The sequence below is a fragment of the Bubalus bubalis genome, chromosome 3, assembly GCF_019923935.1.
Source record: "Bubalus bubalis isolate 160015118507 breed Murrah chromosome 3, NDDB_SH_1, whole genome shotgun sequence".
Classification (NCBI taxonomy): Eukaryota; Metazoa; Chordata; class Mammalia; order Artiodactyla; family Bovidae; genus Bubalus; species Bubalus bubalis.
This window is the reverse complement of record NC_059159.1, coordinates 69,719,481-69,740,719: the sequence shown is the minus strand read 5'-3', so window position 1 is coordinate 69,740,719 and position 21,239 is coordinate 69,719,481. Positions and strand designations below refer to the sequence as shown.

The following is a 21,239-nucleotide window of genomic DNA, read 5'->3' as shown; positions in this document are numbered from 1 at the left end:
AAGCCTGGCTTGGAGAATTTTGAGCATTACTTTGCTAGTGTGTGAGATGAGTGTAATTGTGCCCTAGTTTGAGCATTCTTTGGCATTGCATTTCTTTGGAATGAAAACTGACCTTTTCTAGTCCTGTGGTCACTGCTGAGTTTTCCAGATTTTCTAAACTTCCTGTGTCATCACAGCAAACAGTGCTTCCTCTTTAGGAAGAAATTATGCTTTAGTGCAAAATGCTCAAAACTCCACGTGTTCTCCGATGTCTCAGTTTCTCTTTAGTTCTCCTGTAAAGAGACTAAAACCATAAAGAACTGGGAAGAACTGGCTTATCTCTCCCATTCTGGGTTTTATTTTTCAAACTGAAGCTTGAAGTGTCAATTGCTTGTTCTGACAACTCAGAAACTTCCAAGTAATGATGTGTGATATTTTTTTTGCCCCCACTAAGAATTGCAATCCCATGGGGCTGGTTTCTAAAGCTAGAGAATACATGTCCAACTGTCTTTCTCTCATATACCCCAAACCTTCTCTACTCGGGAGTCTGAGCACTGATTTATTCCCCACAGGAATAAATCACTTTTTCTTCTGTGCAAACCAACTCAAGAAAACACATGCACAAAGTTTTGTGACCCCAGCTGCCGAGACTTGTCTCAAACCCACGTTATGTTTCCTAGCTACAGCTTTCATATTTTCCTCTCAATTTTAAGGTGCATTTTAGCAGGCAACTATGTTCATCTTTAAAGCATCTGCCGTCTATGGGGTCGCACAGAGTTGGACATGACTGAAGCGACTTAGCAGCAGCAGCAGTCGTTATTTCTGTTTTCCAAACTTGGATATATTTTACTTTCTTGTCTCATCAAAGAGGAAGGGAGGGAATACAAGGGAAGGGAAAGAGACTTATCTTTTTGATGAATTTTGATATTTGATTTTAATGCTTAAGAAAATAAGTTTCTGTCAGTCTCTCAGAAATGGAAGTCTCTGAACTTTCAAGTGACATATCATTATAAAAATAAGAATATATAAGATTCTTAAGTGAAAAAGTGTTCATTGATGTGAATGTGTATGAGCCCACATAGAATTTTTGAGAAAGTTAATAGTAAATTTAGTGTTTTGTACAGCATAGAAAAGACAAGCCAAGTGTGGGAGGCAGGCAGATCAGTGCAGAGATTTTTCATAAACAACAGACTCTTAAAATATCCAAAGATGCTTCCTTCAGAAGTATTGATCATGAGTGATTTGCTAACAACTTAGTAACTTGCTATAAATACAACAGTTGTGTTGAAAGTATGAAGTTTAGACCAAAGAAAAAAGTTTCCTATCCAAAATTCATTCTAAATGCATCTTAGATTTCTTCTTACTGCCTCTCCTTACCCTGAGTTTATTTCTTTTTAAAAATATTTTTATTTTACATTGGATTATTTTCGGCTTCCCTTGTGGCTCAGCTGGTAAAGAATCTACCTGCAATGCAGAAGACCTGGGTTCAATCCAGTTCTTGGGTTGGGAAGATCCCTTAAGGAAGGGAGAGGCTACCCACTCCAGTATTCTGGCCTGGACAATTCCACGGACTATAGTTCACGGGGTCACACAGAGCAGGACACTATTGAGAGACTCTCACTTTCACTTTTCATAGTTGCTTTACAATGCTATGTTCGTTTCAGGTGTACAACACAGTGATTCAGTTACGCACATATATATTCTTTCCTTTTAGGTTATTACAGAATATTGAGTAGAGTTCCCTGTGCTATACAGTAGGTCTTTGTTGGTTATCTGTTTTTTCTATTGTAGGATGTATGTTTATCCCAAGCTCCTGATTTATCCCTCCCTCATTCCTTTCCCCTTGGTAACCATAAGTTTTTTTTCTACCTGTGTGAGTTTGTTTTTGTTTTGTAAATAAACTCATTTGTATCATTATTTAATATTCTACATATAAGTGATGTCATATAATATTTGTCTTTCTCTGTCTGACTTACTTCACTTAATATTGTAATCTCCAGGTCCATCCATGTTGCTGTATAAATGGCATTATTTCATTATTTTTAATGGCTGAGTTGTATTACATTGTATATATGTACCTGGAGAAGGCAATGGCACCCCACTCCAGTACTCTTGTCTGGAAAATCCCATGGATGGAGGTGGGCTGCAGTCCATGGGGTCGCTAGAGTCATACACGACTGAGCGACTTCACTTTCACTTTTCACTTTCATGCATTGGAGAAGGAAATGGCAACCCACTCCAGTGTTCTTGCCTGGAGAATCCCAGGGACGGGGGAGCCTGGTGGGCTGCTGTCTATGGGGTCGCACAGAGTTGGACACGACTGAAGCGACTTAGCAGCAGCATATGTACCACATCTTCTTTATCCATTTCTCTGTTGATGGACATTTAGGTTGCTTCAATTATTAACAGCACTGCAATCAATATTAGGGTGCAAATATCCTTTTAAATATATGCCCAATAGTGGGATTGCTGGATCATATGGCAGCTCCCTCTACCCTGAGTTTTAATAACTTAAGAAATATAGTTTTGAATATGTATGTAGAGATGATGTTGACTATTTAAAAATTAAAATAAGATCCCAGATTGGTCATGTGGAGTGTTACACTCTGTATGCATGTATTTATTACCATCAGCTCCCTTAAATGATTACAGTTCTTTGAAGACAGTCTACTACAGTCTACAGTGCTGTTTTAGATATTACTAGAGCAAGAATAATAGGTGATTGGAAGCCTACCCATATGCACAGCCTCCATCACTTTCAGAAGCGAAGGGATAGCCTGTGTAGAAATGCTTTTAAGCCAAATTAACCAATGTAGTTTTGCTGATAATTCCTTTTGAGTCAAAACTGTGAATCTTTAGAAATAAAAGATTAAAATTAAAATTAATTTAAATTAATATTAAAAGATTAAAGCAATAATTTATTAATCCTAAAAGAATCGAGAACTATTTCATCTTATTCAAACAACAGTACCCTTTATTTCATTATTTAATTATTCAAATAATTTCATTTTATTCAAACAATAATATTCTTGGTTCTATTATTCAGTTATTAAAATAATTTCATCTTATTCAAAAATAATAATCTTGGTTTTATTATTTAATTATTCAAATAATTTGAGATGGGTGAGAACAGATAGTTCTTGGTAATAGAGTTTCAGACATTCCACCAGGAATTTGGGACAGTGCAGGTATAATGTGTGTGTGTGTTCTGTGGAAGAGGCTCAGTTACTATCTGGTAAGATGGTGGTGAGTCATCTTGCTTCTATTCAGATACGTACAGAGAGGAAGCAAGTAGAACACAGCATATTGTTGCTACTCTATATTTCTTTATGTTAAAAGTCAAGTGGAGAAATAACCATTAGTGGAATCACACATTAACCACAGAAAATCTTATATGTTGATTGTGTAATCCTGTTATCTTCCCCTAGGGGTGCAGAATTCCTGGGGTTCTTAAGTAATGTGATGACACATTATACAAACTACCACATAACATGCCTTTAACATGTTAGTTCTGACCACTAGCTTGAATGTGGGGTAACAATTAGAGAAAAAGAATATACAGTGGACATCTCTAACTACTGGGAAATATTCACTGTCTTATTCTGCACATTAGTCCAAATATGAAACTTTTATAATAACCCATTACAAGGGATAAATGACTGCCTGATAGGAGATGAAAAGTTTTTTTTTAATGTTCTTATTCTATTTTAACCCTTTAAATTTTTTTTTAACTGAAGGATAATTGTTTTACATAATTTTGTGGTTTTCTGTCATACTCAACAAGAATCAGCCATAGGTATATCCATGTCCCCTCCCTCCAAGAACTCCCTCCCATCTCCCTCCCTACCCCACCCTTCAGCCTGTTGCAGAGCTCTGTTTGAGTTCCCTGAGTCATACAGCAAACTCCCATTGGTTATCTGTTTTACACATTGTATTGTAAATTTCTGTGTTACTCTCTCCATACATCCCCCCTTCTCCCTCCTCTCCTCCCACCTTGTCCATAGGTCTGTTCTCTAGGTCATAGAGAAAATAAATTCATCAGTGCCATCTCTTCAGATTCCATATATGTCAGTATACAATATTTATATTTCTCTTTCTGACTTACTTCACTCTGTATAATGGGCTTTAGTTTCATCCACCTCATTAGAACAGATTCAAATGCATTTCTTTTTATGGCTAAGTAGTATTCCATTGTTGGAGAAGGCAATAGCACCCCACTCCAGTAGGGTTGCCTGGAAAATCCCATGGGCGGAAGAGCCTGGTAGGCTGCAGTCCATGGGGTTGCAAAGAGTCAGACACCACTGAGCGACTTCACTTTCACTTTTCACTTTCATGCATTGGAGAAGGAAATGGCAACCCACTCCAGTGTTCTTGCCTGGAGAATCCCAGGGACGGGGGAGCCTGGTGGGCTGTCGTCTCTGGGGTCGCACAGAGTTGGACACGACTGAAGCGACTTAGCAGCAGCAGCAGCAGCAATATTCCATTGTATATATGTACCACAGCTTCTTTATCCATTCATCTGTTGATGGACATCTAGGTTGCTTCCATGTTCTAGCTATTGTAAATAGTGCTGCAATGAACATCGGGGTACATGTGTCTTTTTAAGTTTTGATTTCTTCAGGGTATATGCCTAGGAGTGGGATTGCTGGGTCTTATGGTAGTTTTATTCCTAGCTTTTTAAGGAGTCTCCATACCATCTTCCATAGTGGTTGCATCAGTTTACATTCCCATCAGCAATAAAAGAGTGTTTCTTTTTCTCCACACCCTCTCTGGCATTTATTGTTTGTAGACTTTTTGATGATGACCATTCTGACTGGTGTGAAGTGGTATCTCATTGTAGTTTTGATTTGCATTTCTCTGATAATGACTGATGTTGAGTATCTTTTCATATGTCTGTTAGCCATCTGTATGTCTTCTTTGGAGAAATGTCTCTTCAGGTCCATTTCCCACTTTTTGATTGGGTTGTTTGCTTTTCTGATATTGAGTTGTTTAAGCTGCTTGTATATTTTGGAAATTAATTCTTTATCAGTTGTTTCCCTTGCTATTACTTTCTCCCATTTTGAAGGTTGTCTTTTCACCTGGTTTGCAGTTTCCTTTTCTGTGCAAAGCTTTTAAGTTTAATTAGGTCCCATTTGTTTACTTCTGTTTTTATTTCCATTACTCTAGAAGGTGAGTCATAGAAGATCTTGCTTTGATTTATGTCATGGAGTATTCTGCCTATGTTCTCCTTCAAGAGTTTAATCGTTTCTGGTCTTACATTTAGGTCTTTAATCCATTTTGAGTTTATCTTTATGTATGGCGGCAACCCACTCCAGTGGTCTTGCCTGGAGAATCCCAGGGACAGGGGAGCCTGGTGGGCTGCCGTCTATGGGGTCGCACAGAGTCAGACATGACTGAAGCGACTTAGCAGCAGCATGGCATTAGGTAGTGATCTAATTTCATTATTTTGCATGTTGCTGTCCAGTTTTCCCACCACCACTTATTGAAGAGGCTGTCTTTGCCACATTCCATATTCTTGCCTCCTTTGTCAAAAATTAGTTACCCATAGGTACGTGGGTTTATCTCTGGGTTCTCTGTCTTTTCCATTGGTCTCTATATCTGTTTTTGTGCCAGTACCATACTGTCTTGATGACTGTAGCTTAGTAATATAGCTTGAAGTCAAGAAGGTCGATTCCTCCAGCTCCATTCTTCTTTCTCAAGACTACTTTGGCTATTTGGGGTCTTTTGTGTTTCCATATGAATTGTAAAATTTTGTTCTAGTTCTGTGGCCATTGGTAAATTTGATAGGGATCACATTGAATCTGTGTATTGTATTTGATAGTATAGTCATCTTCACAATATTGATTCGTCCTACCCAGAAACGTGGACTATCTCTCCATCTGTTTATATCGTCTTTGATTTCTTTCATCAGTGTCTTATAGTTTTCCGTATACATGTCTTTTGTTTCCTTAGGTAGGTTTATTCCTAGATATTTTATTATTTTTATTGCAAGGCTGAATGGTATTAATTCCGTAATTTCTCTTTCTGATTTTTCATTGTTAGTATATAGGGGTGCAAATGATTTCTGTGTATTGACTTTGTATCTTGTGACTTTGCTGAATTTGCTGATTAGCTCTAGTAATTTTCTGATAGTTTCTTTTGGGTTTTCTATGTATAGTATCATGTCATCTGCAAACAATGAGAGTTTACTTCTTTTTTTCCAATCTGTATTCCTTTTATTTATTTTTCTTCTCTAATTGCCATAGCTGTGACTTCCAAAACTATGTTGAATAATAGTGGTGCGAGTGGACACTCTTGCTTTGTTCCTGATTTTAGAGGGAAAGCTTTTAGTTTTTCATCATTGAGAATAATGTTTGCCATGGACTTTTCATATATGGCCTTTACTGTGTTGAAGTAGGTTCCTTCTATGCCCATTTTTTGAAGTCTTTTTATCATAAATGGATGCTGGATTTTGTCAAAGGCTTTTTCTGCATCCATTGAGATGATTATATGGTTTTTATCTTTCAATTTGTTGGTGTGGTGTATCACATTGATTAATTTGTGTATATTGAAGAATCCTTGCATCCTGGAATAAACCTGACTTGATCATGGTGTATGAGCTTTTTAATATGTTGTTGGATTCTGTTTGTTTGCTATAATTTTGTCGAGGATTTTTGCATCTATATTCATCATGATATTGACCTGTCATTTTCTTTTTGTGTGTTGTTTTTTCCTGGTTTTGGTATCAGAGTGATTGTGGCCTCGTAGATTGAGTGTGGAAGTGTTCTTTCCTCTGCAAAATTTTTTGGAAGAGTTTCAGAAAAGTAGGCATTAGCTCTTCTCTAAATGTTTGATAGAATTCCCCCATGAAGCCATCTGGCCCTGGACATTTGTTTTGGGGAGATTTTTGATCACTGTTTTAATTTCAGTGTTTGTAACTGGGTTGTTCAGAATTTCTGTTTCTTCCTGGTTCAGTCGTGGGAGGCTGATCGTTTATAAGTATCTGTCCATTTCCTCTGGAGAAGGCAATGGCACCCCACTCCAGTACTCTTGCCTGGAAAATCCCATGGATGGAGGAGCCTGGAAGGCTGCAGTCTATGGGGTCGTAGAGGATCGGACATGACTGAGCGACTTCACTTTCACTTTTCACTTTCATGTATTGGAGAAGGAAATGGCAACCCACTCCAGTGTTCTTGCCAGGAGAATCCCAGGGACGGGGAAGCCTGGTGGGCTGCCATCTATGGGGTCGCACAGAGTCGGACACGACTGAAGTGACTCAGCAGCAGCAGCAGTCCATTTCCTCTAGGTTGTTCATTTTATTAGCATATAGTTGATCATGATATTCTGTTATGATCCTATGTATTTCTGTGTTGTCTGTTGTAACTTCTCCTTTTTCATTTATAATTTTATTGATTCAATTTTTCTCCCTTTTTTTCTTGATGAATCTGGCTAGTGGCTTGTCAGTTTTGTTTATCTTCTCAAAGAACCAACTTTTAGTTTTATTAATCTTTGCTATTGTTTCCATCATTTCTTTCAGCTATTTCTGCTCTGATTTTTATGATCTCCTTCCTTATGCTGACTTTGGGGTTTTTTAGTTCTTCTTTTTCCAGCTGCTTTAGATGTAGTGTTAGGCTGTCTATTTGATGCTTTTCTTGCTTCTTGAGGTATGATTGTATCCCTATAAACCTCCCTCCTAGAACTGCTTTTGCTGAGTCTCATAGGTTTTGGGTTGCCCTGTTTTTCATTGTCATTTGTTTCTAGGAATTCTGCTTATTTAACTTATATGCAGAGTACATCATGAGAACGCTGGGCTGGATGAAGCACAAGATGGAATCAAGATTGCTGGGAGAAATATCAATAACCTCAGATATGCAGATGACACCACCCTTATGGCAGAAAGTGAAGAGGAACTAAAAAGCCTCTTGATGAAAGTGAAAGAGGAGAGTGAAAAGTTGGCTTAAAACTCAACATTCAGAAAACGAAGATCATGGTATCTGGTCCCATCACTTCATGGCAAATAGATGGGGAAACAGTGGAAACAGTGTCAGACTTTATTTTGGGGGGCTCCAAAATCACTGCAGATGGTGATTGCAGCCATGAAATTAAAAGACGCTTACTCCTTGGAAGAAAAGTTATGACCAACCTGGACAGCATATTGAAAAGCAGAGACATTACTTTGCCAACAAAGGTCCATCTAGTCAAGGCTATGGTTTTTCCAGTGGTCATGTATGGATGTGAGAGTTGGACTGTGAAGAAGGCTGAGCGCCGAAGAATTGATGCTTTTGAACTGTGGTGTTGGAGAAGACTCTTGAGAGTCCCTTGGACTGCAAGGAGATCCAACCAGTCCATTCTGAAGGAGATCAGCCCTGGGATTTCTTTGGAAGGAATGATGCTAAAGCTGAAACTCCAGTACTTCGGCCACCTCATGCGAAGAGTTGACTCACTGGAAAGGACTCTGATGCTGGGAGGGATTGGGGGCAGGAGGAGAAGGGGACGACAGAGGATGAGATGGCTGGATAGCATCACTGACTCGATGGATGAGTCTGAGTGAATTCTGGGAGTTGGTGATGGACAGGGAGGCCTGGCGTGCTGCGATTCATGGGGTCGCAAAGAGCTGGACATGACTGAGCAACTGAACTGAACTGAATGTATTGTTAAATCTCCATGAGTTTGTGTTTTTTTGCTGTTTTTTTTTTTTTTTTTCTGTAGTTGGTATCTAGTCTCATAGCATTGTAGTCAGAGAAGATACCTGATACAATTTTAATTTTCTTAAATTTACTGAGGTTTGATTTGTGGCCCAAGATGGGGTCTATCCTGGAGAATGTTCCATGTGCACTTGAGAAGAAGTGTATTCTTCTGCATTTGGATATAAAGTCCTGAAGATATCAATTAGGTCCATTTGGTCTAATGTTTCATGTAAGTTTTATGTTTCCTTATTGATTCTCTGTTTTGATGGTCTGTCCATTGATGAAAGTAGGGTGTTAAAGTCTTCTACTATTAGAAGACTGTGACAGAAACTGTGTTGCTGTCAGTTTCTCCTCTTATGCCTGTTAGTGTTTGCTTTATGTATTGAGGTGCTCCTATGTTGGGTGCATAGATGTTTGCAATTGTTATGTCTTCTTCTTGGATTGATCCCTTGATCATTATATAGTCTTTCTTTGTCTGTTAGGATATTTTTTATTTTAAAGTCTATTTTGTCTGAAAATAAGGATTGCCACTCCAGCTTTCTTTTGGTTTCTATTTGCATGGAGTATCTTTTCCCATCCTTTTACTTGCAGTCTGAATGTGTCTCTAGGTCTGAAGTGGGTCTCCTGTAGGCAGCATATATATGAGTCTTGTTTTTGTATCCATTCAGTCAAGTCTGTATCTTTTGGTTGGTGCATTGAATCCATTTCCATTTAAGGTAATTATTGATATGTATGTTCCTATTAACATTTTCTTGATTGTTTTGGACTTGTTTTTGTAGGTCTTTCTTTTCTCTTGTGTTTACTGGCTATGTAAGTCCCTTTAGTATTTGTTGCATGGCTGGTTTGGTGGTGTTGAATTCTCTTAACTTCTTCTTGTCTGTAAAGCTTTTGATTTCTCTGTTAATTTTGAATGAAATCTTTGCTGGGTATAGTAATCATGGTTGTAGGTTTTTCTCTTTCAGTACTTTAAATATATCCTGTAATTCCCTTCTGGCCTGTAGCATTTCTGCTGAAAGATCTGATGTTAATCATATGGGTTTTCCCTTGTATGTTACTTGTTGATTTTCCCTTGCTGCTTCTGATATTCTTTATTTGTGCTTAATCTCTGTTAGCTTGATTAATATGTCTCTCAATGTGTTTCTCCTTGATTTTAACCCGTAGGGAACTCTCTGCTCGTCTTGGACTTGATTGACTATTACCTTTCCCATGTTGGGGAAGTTTTCAACTATAATTTCTTCAAAAATTTTCTCAGTGCCTTTCTTTTATCTTCTTCCTCTGGGACCCCTATAACTTGCATGTTGGTGCATTTAATATTGTCCCAAAGCTCTCTGAGGCTTTCTTCAATTCTTTTCATTCCTTTCCCTTTATTCTGCTCTTTAGCAGTTATTTCCGCCATTCTATCCTCCAGTTCACTTATCCATTCCTCTGGCTCAGTTATTCTGCTGTGGGTTCCTTCTAGAGTATTTTTAATTTCAGTAATTGTGTTGTTCATCTCTGTTTGCTTATTCTTTATTTCTTTCATGTCCTTGGTGATTGTATTAACTGTGTTAAATGCTTCTTGCATTTTCTCCATTCTATTTTCAAGTCTTTGAAGCATCTTTACTATCATTATTCTGAATTCTCTTTCAGGGAGATAACTTATTTCCTCTTTGTTTATTTGGTCTTGTGAGTTTCTACCTTGCTTTTTCATTTGTGCTGTATTTCTCTGTCTTTTCATCTTTTTTGTTTTGTTTTGTTTCTACCTTTCTCCACTTGGAGTCTCCTTTTCCCAGGCGTTAGGATTGTATTACTTCTTCCTTTTGATTTTTGCCCTTGGAAGGAAATGTTGGTTGGGTGGTTTGTGTTGATTTCTTGTTGGGGGTGACTTGTGCCTGTGTTCTCATTTCAGAGAGCTTAGCCTGTCCCCCTGGAGGCCTGGGGTCTTCTGCTGTCACCTAGAGGTTGCTTTGTAGGAGTTGTTCTGTATCTTGATGAGTTTTTGGTGTATTTGGGGGGAGGCTTATGATCTCCCCATCTTACTCCTCTTCCATCTTCTTCCCAGCCTCTTATTCTAAGATTAATGTTAGATGTAACATTTGAAAAAATTATTTTATAAGTAGGTTAATAAAAGGTATTGGGAAAAGACAGACTTTTTTGGAAGGTAGGTACTGTATGAATGCAAGCAATTATCATTAAAATTTAACATTTATCTGCCTAAAAAAATCAAATTGCTTCTATTTTGTTAAAATTGTAGGCATGCAGTATGAATCTTAATTATTTTTGTTGCCCTTCATGGTTTTGTTTCTTTAATATGCTATATAATACTTAATATATCTGAAAATATATGTAGCCAAATTTTGAAAATGATCAATTAACATTTGTCATGTTGATACTGATATTTAAATCATGTTGATATTTCTCTCTTTCTCATTCCCCTTTCTTCTCTCCTATTGGTAGAATATTTACTGGTAGTTAGTTAATTAAAATTGTTGACTATTTATTATGGGGCAACCCAAAAGGTAAACTCTGTGTCTTTTCTTTTAAAAACAAATCTTTACATTACTTACAAGAAAAGAGTTTTTAAAGAGTTCTACAAAATAGAATTATGGGAATTAGCTGTTACCATGGGAGTAGACACAAGTCCCAAGCAGAAAAAGATGGATGGAGCTGTGAGCAGTGTGGTTCTTTAAATCATAAATACAATAAAACAAATACAAAAAGAAATCTGGGAAGACACTGTCAGAATGGTGATAGCAAAATTAATGGAATACTGACTTCTGTAAACTCCTTCCTCCATGAAAGCAATGAGAAAACTGTCCAAAAAAAGTGACAGTCAGCTTTTTCAGAACTCTGGTAATTAATCAGAGACTTGCAGTAATCCACGAAGTAGTTTAATCAAGGAAAACATTTGAACCTTGGTAAGAATAATGGGATTTCTGGCTTGTAACTTGCTCTATTCCCTTCCTTTTTCCTGAGCTCCTTAGTAGCATTGTAAGCCCGTAGCACACAGTCACAGTAAGAACAGCAGCCTGGCAGCTACCAGAGGGGACAGAATGGAGTTTGAATTTCTTTAAAATCATATTTTTGGAAAATTGCCCTGATTTTACCTGTCTGGAGGTTTTCTGGGAGACCCCGTTTGCTTTTTCCTGAAGATGTTTGTGTATTTCTTAACTTCACAGGTACCTGAGGCAGTAGAGAACAGTGAGTGCAAACAACAGACTGACTAAGGAGCTTGAAAGAAAAAGCACTGGAATGACAACTATCCCTAGGGGTTTTGAAAAGCCCCACATATTCCTGGGCATCTAGAAGTCCACACATATGTCTGTGGTCATGAGATCCAGGATAATGGGCTGAACTGCATCTTTCCAAAATTTACATGTTGAAGTTCTAACTCCCAGTGTCTCAGAGTGTGACTTTATTTGTTGATAATTAAGGTGTAATGAGGCCATATTGGTAGACTCCAACCTAATGTGACTGGTGTCCTTCTGGGAAGAGATTAGGACACAGACACACAGAAAGAAAGGGCCCTGTGAAGACACAGAGAGAAGATGGCCAAGGGAGGGAGGCTGTCGAAGGAAACTAAGCCTGCCAACACCTTGATCTTGGATTCCTAGCTCCCAGAACTGCGAGAAAATTAAGTTCTGTTGTTTAAACCATCAGCCAGTGGTACTTTGTTAAGAGAGCCCTGCTGCTGCTGCTTCTAAGTCGCTTCAGTCATGTCTGACTCTGTGCGACCCCGTAGACGGCAGCCCACGAGGCTCCCCGTCCCTGGGATTCTCCAGGCAAGAACACTGGAGTGGGCTGCCATTTCCTTCTCCAATGCATGAAAGTGAAAAGTGAAAGTGAAGTAGAATACCAAGAAGATGCTGAGCTCCCTTCAGTGTCTTTGGATCTTTTGTGCAAATAGGAAGTAAGGCTACAGCAGATTCATCAACTACATGACTCAATGTTGAAGAATGGCCCCATGAGCTTAGGGCCCCCAGAAAATACTGGGAGATTTACTGGCCCTAACAGTTTAAAAAATCACTGTCTGAAGGCAATGGCACCCCACTCCAGTACTCTTGCCTGGAGAATCCCAGGGATGGGGGAGCCTGGTGGGCTGCCATCTCTGGGGTCGCACAGAGTCAGACACGACTGAAGCGACTTAGCAGCAGCAAGACAACTAAACAGATATTCCCATCAGTTCAGTTCAGTTCAGTTGCTCAGTCGTGTCCGACTCTTTGCGACTCCATGAATCGCAGCACGCCAGGCCTCCCTGTCCATCACCAATTCCCAAGTTCACTCAAACTCACATCCATCGAGTCAGTGATGCCATCCAGCCATCTCATCCTCTGTTGTCCCTTTCTCCTCCTGCCCCCAATCACTCCCAGCATCAGAGTCTTTTCCAATGAGTCAACTCTTTGCATGAGGTGACCAAAGTATGGAAGTTTCAGCTTTAGCATCATTCCTTCCAAAGAAGGACTGATCTCCTTTAGAATGGACTGGTTGGATCTCCCTGCAGTCCAAGGGACTCTCAAGAGTCTTCTTCAACACCACAGTTCAAATTCAACACCACAGTTCAACACCACAGTTCAATTCTTCAGTGCTCAGCTTTCTTCACAGTCCAAATCTCACATCCATACATGACTACTGGAAAAACCATAGCCTTGACTAGATGGACATTTGTTGGCAAAGTAATGTCTCTGCTTTTGAATATATCTAGGTTGGTCATAACTTTCCTTCCAAGGAGTAAGCGCCTTTTAATTTCATGGCTGCAATCACCATCTGCAGTGATTTTGGAGCCCCCCAAAATAAAGTCTGACACTGTTTCCACTGTTTCCCCATCTATTTGCCATGAAGTGATGGGACCAGATGCCATGATCTTCATTTTCTTAATGTTGAGCTTTAAGCCAACTTTTTCAGTACCCCCTTTCACTTTCATCAAGAGGCTTTTTAATTCTTCTTCACTTTCTGCCATAAGGGTCATGTCATCTGCATATCTGAGGTTATTGATATTTCTCCCAGCAATCTTGATTCCAGCTTGTGTTTCATCCAGCCCAGCGTTTCTCATGATGTACTCTGCATATAAGTTAAATAAACAGGGTGACAATATACAGTCTTGATGTACTCCTTTTCCTGTATGGAACCAGTCTGCTGTTCCATGTCCAGTTCTAACTGTTTTTTCCTGACCTGCATATAGGTTTCTCAAGAGGCAGGTCGGGTGGTCTGGTATTCCCATTTCTTTCAGAATTTTCTGCAGTTTTTGGTGATCCACACAGTCAAAGGCTTTGGCATAGTCAAGAAAGCAGAAATAGATGTTTTTCTGGAACTCTCTTGCTTTTTCCATGATCCAGCAGATGTTGGCAACTTGATCTCTGGTTCCTCTGCCTTTTCTGAAACCAGCTTGAACATCTGGAAGTTCACAGTTCATGTACTGCTGAAGCCTGCTTGGAGAATTTTGAGCATTACTTTACTAGCGTGTGAGATGAGTGCAATTGTGCAGTAGTTTGAGCATTCTTTGGCATTACCTTTCTTTGGGATTGGAATGAAAACTGACCTTTTCCAGTCCTGTGGCCACTGCTGAGTTTTCCAAAGTTGCTGGCATATTGAGTGCAGCACTTCCACAGTATCATCTTTCAGGATTTGAAATAGCTCTCATAGTCATATATTATACAGAATGTAGATTTTACCGAATTAGTTCAGAAAAATCAGTTAATACCCAAAGACATAAAATCAACTATTTTAAATACTTTCAAAGAACTAAACAATACCATGCCCAAAGAACTGGAAAGAAAGGGATGACAATAGTATCTCACCAAATACAAAATACCAACAGAGAGATGGAAATTACAGAAAGACACAGATGTAAAGAACAGACTTTGGGACTCTGGGAGAAGGAGAGTGTGGGATGATTTGAGAGAATAACATTGAAACATATACGTTGCCATATGTAAAATAGATGACCAGTGCAAGTTTGATGCATGAAGCAGGGCACCTGAAGTCAGTGCTGTGGGATGGCCTGGAGGGGTGCGGTGGGGAGGAGGGAGGTGGAAGGGAGGTTCAGGATGTGGGGAGCACATGTGTACCTATGGTCGATTCATGATGATGTATGGCAGAAACCATCACACTATTGTAATTATCCTACAATTAAAGCAAATAATAAAGAAAATAAATATTGTAGGAAGAACAGAAGAGTAATTCTTCAGTTGAAAAGTGGCGTAAAAAAATTCACCAGAAGGCTTCTATTAGATTCCTATGACTGTCGTAACAAGTCAAATTGGGTAGCTGAAAACAACAGAAATTTATTTGCTCACAGTTCTGGAGTCCAGATGTCTGAAATGAGTTCACTGGGCTCCAGACAAGATGTGAGTAGGACCGCCTTCCCTCAGAGGCACTAGGGGAGAATCTGTTCCTTCCTCTTCCAGTCTCTGTTGATCACTGGAATTCCTTGGCTATGGGAACACCTCTCTAATCTCTGCCTCTGTGGCCACACAGCCTTTCCTCTTCTACTCACAATTAAACATACCACTGCATCTCTCTTGTAAGGCTCCATGTCACTGCATACAGAGCTGACCCAGATAACCTATGACAACCTTCTCCATAAATGCAAAATGTGAGTGTTTGCCAGTTCAGGGTGTTATTTTTTAAAAGTTGATGGGCAGAGTATCGAGATCCAGGTAAGTTGGTTTATTTGTTGGTAAAAAATGTAGATTTTTATTTTCTCACAACCGAAAGGAAGAGTTTTGCAAAAGAAACCCAGGAAATAGTTTAAAAGCAGCAGTATGTAGCCAGGAGAGCCCCCAAAATGCCCTTTTCTGCCCACTGCTCTTGGGCTATGGAAAATGAGCAAATGCTTAAGGACAGGCAAAAGTTTCTTAAAGCCAGATGGTAGGGGAAAGTTCTAGAGTTATTGAGAAGAGAGTAGGTTTTTTATTTTTCTTTTTATGATGATTATTGTGACTTTAGAATAAACTTTCCAGAGATCACCATGGCAAGGGGTTCAACTGACCAGTAATGATCAGAGATAAAGGATTACAAAGTAATATGGAGGCAACAGAATAGGGAGAGAAGAAGCTTCTGTTTAGAGAGAATGGAGAAGGAAATGGCAGCCCACTCCAGCGTTCTTGCCTGGAGAATCCCAGGGATGGCGGAGCCTGGTGGGCTGCCATCTATGGGGTCACTCAGAGTCGGACACGACTGAACTGACTTTGCAGCAGTAGCAGCATAGAGAAAGCAAGAGAGACAGAATGAGAGTTATTGGGAAGATAAGTGATGTAGACTCTCCAGAACTAGATACATCCTCTAGAACAGGACAAGAGTTAATAGGTGCTGTTAGCTGTGATACTATACTTTCATAAATATTATCCTCACACTATCACTGATATTAGATTTTACAGCTGTGCTTATTAATTACTGAATATAAACAATGAGGGAGACCCAGGTTCGATCCCTGGGGTAGGAAGATCCCCTGGAGAAGGAAATGGCAACCCACTCCAGTACTCTTGCCTGGAAACTCCCATGGACGGAGGAGCCTGGTAGGCTGCAGTCCATGGGGTCGCTAAGGGTCGGACACGACTGAGCGACTTCACTTTCACTTTTCACTTTCATGCATTGGAGAAGGAAATGGCAGCCCACTCTGGTGTTCTTGCCTGGAGAATCCCAGGGACGGGGGAGCCTGGTAGACTACAGTTCATGGGGTCGCAAAGAGTCGGACATGACAGAGCAACTTCATTTTCATTTTCACTTTTCATATGAGTGTAGTAGGTAATTTAATGGTTATGGCTCTAAGCCCATTTTCACTACTTGTTGGAAACTCTGGCAGGAGGAATTTAATAACTTGATACTTCTGAGAGTGACCACAAAGGTTCAGAGTTTGATAATGCTCTGAGTGACAGAGCTGGGAGGATGTGATGACTGACAATATCTAGGAAGTAACATCAGGTCAAACATATATGTGTGTATATATGTATATATATATATCAAACACATGTGTCCTCAGAAAGTCTGCTTCACTTTCTTGAGCAAAGCTCTGTAGATAAAAAGATTCATTTGACACTAGCAAGCAGGCCCAGACCTTCTAGGGACTAGCCTAGGTAAATGAGGAGCTGGATGGGGGTGTAGTCACTTGTGGGCTTCTAAGGAACATGTTTGAATGAAAAAAATGCAATAACCCTCCACCTTTCCCGGACACAGCTTCTCATTGGATAATAGCCAAGTACACAGACCACATTTATGGTAATTTCTCAATCTCCATGCACACATTTTAGATCTGAACAAACTGTGCTGTAGAAGAGAGACACAAAGTGAAAGCAGAATAAATTTAACTGAATATGTTACTAATATAGGAAGCATTCATTCTGGTTGATGAAAAGAACATTATTGTTTAATATTCAGGGCAGAAGTTTTGTTGCTGTTAAGAAAAATTCTTAAAACCTAAAAGGTGGTGTGTTTTTCCTCTATAAAAGCTATAGGAGCTGTATTTCACAGCTGAACATTCGCATTTTCTTATGCTTGAATCACACAGGGTAATTTAGCTAAACATTGCAATCAGAAATAAAGTTTGGGTAAATACAAATTTTGAAAGCCTAATAATTTGGAGTAGCTTTGTTTCCAGACTTAACACAAATATTGTCACTGCTAAGTACATGTGAAAACTTGTGAATTCTGACTGTAAATCTATAAATACCTGTCATGATAATATTCACTCTGCAGTATATGGACCTTTTTTGGGGTTTGATTTCAAAGGTACTTTTTGCTTAGCATTTTAATTTTACATTTTAAGGTAACAACTGTTAGGAAGACTTTTTGGTAAAAATCTATTTTTTTTTTCTCATTTGCAGTTTGGTTGCAACAAAGGAAACAGACAGCGCAAGGTCTCGAAGTGCCCCGATGTCGCCTTCTGACTTTCTAGATAAATTAATGGGGAGGACGTCGGGGTACGATGCGAGAATCAGACCCAATTTTAAAGGTAATTGTTCTGCTTACTACAATATAAATGATTAAGCAGGATAAATTTCCAAACTGATTCCCCCCCAAATCCTAATACTTATTTCCAATAATCCTCCAAGCACCATGTTGGTCAAAGAAGAAATATATTGTCGTGTTAATAGCTATCATAATTTGTCTTCTTTGGATCGTACAACATTACATTGGTTTTAAGTGTACAGCATCATGATTTGATTTTTTATATATTATGAAGTGATGGTCACAGTGACATTAGTTAAAAAACCCCTTAGAGAGTTTTTGTGGGGGAATGAACACATGTATTGAATATAGGTATGGCTAAGTCCCTTCGCTATTCACGTGAAACTGTCACGACGTTGTTGATAACTGTACCCCCATACAAAATAATTTTTTTTTAAAGGAGAAAGGTGACAAAGAAAACTCTTAGAAAATGCCTAGATAGATGGTTAAGCAATAGGAAATGTTTTTAAAATATAAAATTCTTGGGAAAAACTTGTGTCTTTGACCTCTCAGTAATTTATAAATTTTGTAAGAGGAAAACAAAAAAATCTTTCTCAGACAATTTGCAAAAATTAAATAAGAATATTCAATCTAATTAACAATCAATAAAAACTCTTGGGAGAACATAGGCAAAACACTCTCTGACATAAACAAAATTGTGATACTTATTTGTATGATTGTGTGTAATTTCTCTAAAATATAGTACATTTTAAAAAATTTGATTTACTTGAGATTAAATATTTTAAATGTTATTAAAATGCATTACACAAAAGTAGAAATAAATAATTCTCTTAAATTACTTTAAATTGGTCCTGAGCACAGATAGAATGGTCTCTTTCATTGAAAATTATCTTAGTAAATAATTAAATATGAATGTTAGCTATTTATAAAAATAAATATTTAAAGACATTAAAACACTTAGACGTCTAACTTACTAAGATTATTCTTTTTCTTCCTTCCATGGGTTAATCAACTATTCTCTTTCCCTCCAGGATAGTCATAATTTATCTTAAACCTTTCTGAGAATCAGGTTTCTCCAAGAAAGACTCTGTGCCTTTACCATAATTGGAGTATGAAATGTGTTATGTCTTAGACTTATTAAACATAATGATTTTGAACTATTATAAAGAATGCATTTAATAACTATAATTGGGTTTAGAAATAATCTGGGAGTCTGCTAAAAAAGAATTGGCAAATAAAGCTCCATATCTCACTAAATTAGTTATCATTCAAAAGAAATCAGAGTTTTGTACAAATCATTATTTCAAAAATTTGGTCTTAGGCAGAAGAAATGATGTGTATATAAGCAGTTATTTCCATTTTGAAAAACAAAAATAATAGGTAGATGCTAGTACTTCTTTCCTGGAATTTGAAATGTTTCCTTTAGAACTTCCTATTTAGGGAAAAGCAGGAATGGAAGAGGCACAGTTTATCAGGCAGAAGCCACACAAACTACAGGAAGGTGGTGCTCCAGGTTGCTAGGCAGGTGCTACTTTATATGTTTATCTGTTTGTTGTTTTATGACAGCAGTAAATATCATGTACCTGAACTTGGTAAAAGCTAAATTGTCCAAAAATATTAGTGATGAATAGCCTCAACAGTCCTTCGGCACAATTCTACTTCTTAGAGGCAAACACTCCAAAAGGAAAATTGGTAATTTGCAGTGTGCCTCTGTTTAATCTCTGATGGCCTCTTACAAAGAAGGTGTTATGACCTTTCTTTGCACTAACTAGACTGCTAATTGGATGCCTCCATTCTTGCATTCCACCTCTTCTGTTTTACTTTTTTTTTTGGCCAGTGATTTTTCTTCCTGCAGGAGCAATATTTATTCATCTTGTTTACTCTTTCAGTTGTTAGTTTTCTTGCATGTAATAGAAATGCTCTGTAGTTTAGGAGGGACAAAGTCCGTTTGCCTGGGTGCTGATACATGTTCTATCTGCTGTGTGTGTGTGGAAGGAGGTGGTTTTGTGCTATTTCCCTCTCGGGGAAAGGACATGTGACAGAGATGGTTCTGCCCTGGGCATAGCTTTGTTTCAGGTGAGGGCTGAGTTGCTAGGCTTTGGTCTGGGGTTCTCCAAATGCCAGAATAGAGATGACTTTAGTTTTGAGGTACTGTCAGGAACTCTCTTTTTCCTAATCATTTTTTTTTTTTTTGGTAAAGAGAAGTTGAATAAATTCTGGGAATCTAATGCATAACCTTGAGGTTATATTTAACAGTACTGTATTATATACTTAAAATTTTTTTTTCCTGAAGTACATTTTAATTTATTAAAATTTTTTTGAAGTATAGTTGCTTTACAATGGTGTGCTAGTTTCTACTGTACAGCAAAGTAAATCAGCTGTCTGTATAAGAATATCCCCTTTTCCTTGGATTTCCTTCCCTTGTAGTATACCACAGAGCACTGAGTAGAGTTCCCTGTACTATACATTAGGTTCTCATTAATTATCTATTTTATGCATAGTATCAGTAGTGTATATATGTCAGTCCCAATCTCCCAGTTTATCTCACCTCCACAATCCCCCATGGTGTCCGTATGTTTTCTGTTTTGCAAATAAGTTCATCTATGATGTTAAGTGAAGTGAAAGTCACTTAGTCATGTCTGACTCTTTGAGACCCCATGAACTATACAGTCCATGGAATTCTCCAGGCCAGAATACTGAAGTGGGTAGCCTTTCCCTTCTCCAGGGGATTGTTCCAACCCAGAAATCGAACCCAGATCTCCCACACTGCAGGCAGATTCTTTACCAACTGAGCCACAAGGGAAGCCCAAGTTCATCTATACTATTTGCTAATAGAGTAGATCTTAAATGTTCTTACCACAAAATGAAATAGTAAGTATGTGACATGATGGAGGTATTGCTGCTGCTACTAAGTCGCTTCAGTCGTTTCCAACTCTGTGCGACCCCATAGATGGCAGCCCACTAGGCTCCTCTGTCCCAGGGATTCTCCAGGCAAGAATACTGCTAATGCTACTTTAGCTAGCTACTTTAGCAAGAATACTTTAGCTAATGCTAAAGTCATAATCTTATTGCAGTATATAAGTGTACCAAGTCCACACATTATATTAATACATTTTAAGCTTATACAATGTTGTATGCCAGTTTTATCTCAATAAAGCTGGAAAAAGAAAACACTTAAAAATTTTAGCATTGCTTACAGACTCATATTATTTCCAACATCTGCAAAAAGAAGAAAAAAAATATGTGCATCCTTCAAACCCATGGAAACCCCAGGCCAGCCCTGCTCTAGGAGACAATGGATGGGGGCAGGGAGCTTCTGGGGACAGGTACTCTGTCCATGGCCTCTGCTACTCTGTCTAATGCCCCACCTCCTTTCCTGTTGATGGTGACTTTGAATTTTGTGCCTCTTAGCACGTTAGCTTCCTTCTCCATGTTGTTCTAATCATCACTTATTTAGGCTTTTCTCTGTTTCATATATCAACTGTTTTCTTCTGCCTTCTATACTTTATATCATTAAACCAATGCTGACTTTCCTGTCATCCTCTCCTAGTCTCATTTTTATTCACTAATATCATTTTTATTCCTCAGAAAGGAGGACAACCATGCTCAATCTTCCATCTTGAAATAGAAGCTTCCAGGAGTCATTTAAAACTAGAAGCCAGTTTAACAGATTAAAAAGCAATCAAATAGCAAATAAAAGGACGTCCATAG

General features: G+C 38.5%; 1 protein-coding gene across 2 annotated transcripts in view; it reads left to right on the top strand.

The window, feature by feature from the left end:
* Nucleotides 1-21,239, top strand: part of GLRA3 (glycine receptor alpha 3) — a 191,466-nt gene that overhangs the window by 22,211 nt on the left and 148,016 nt on the right. For both annotated transcript variants that reach the window (XM_006060240.4, XM_025281328.3), the window contains exon 2: nucleotides 17,444-17,571. In XM_006060240.4, the coding sequence (XP_006060302.2) occupies nucleotides 17,444-17,571 (128 nt within the window). The remainder of the gene's footprint in view (nucleotides 1-17,443; nucleotides 17,572-21,239) is intronic.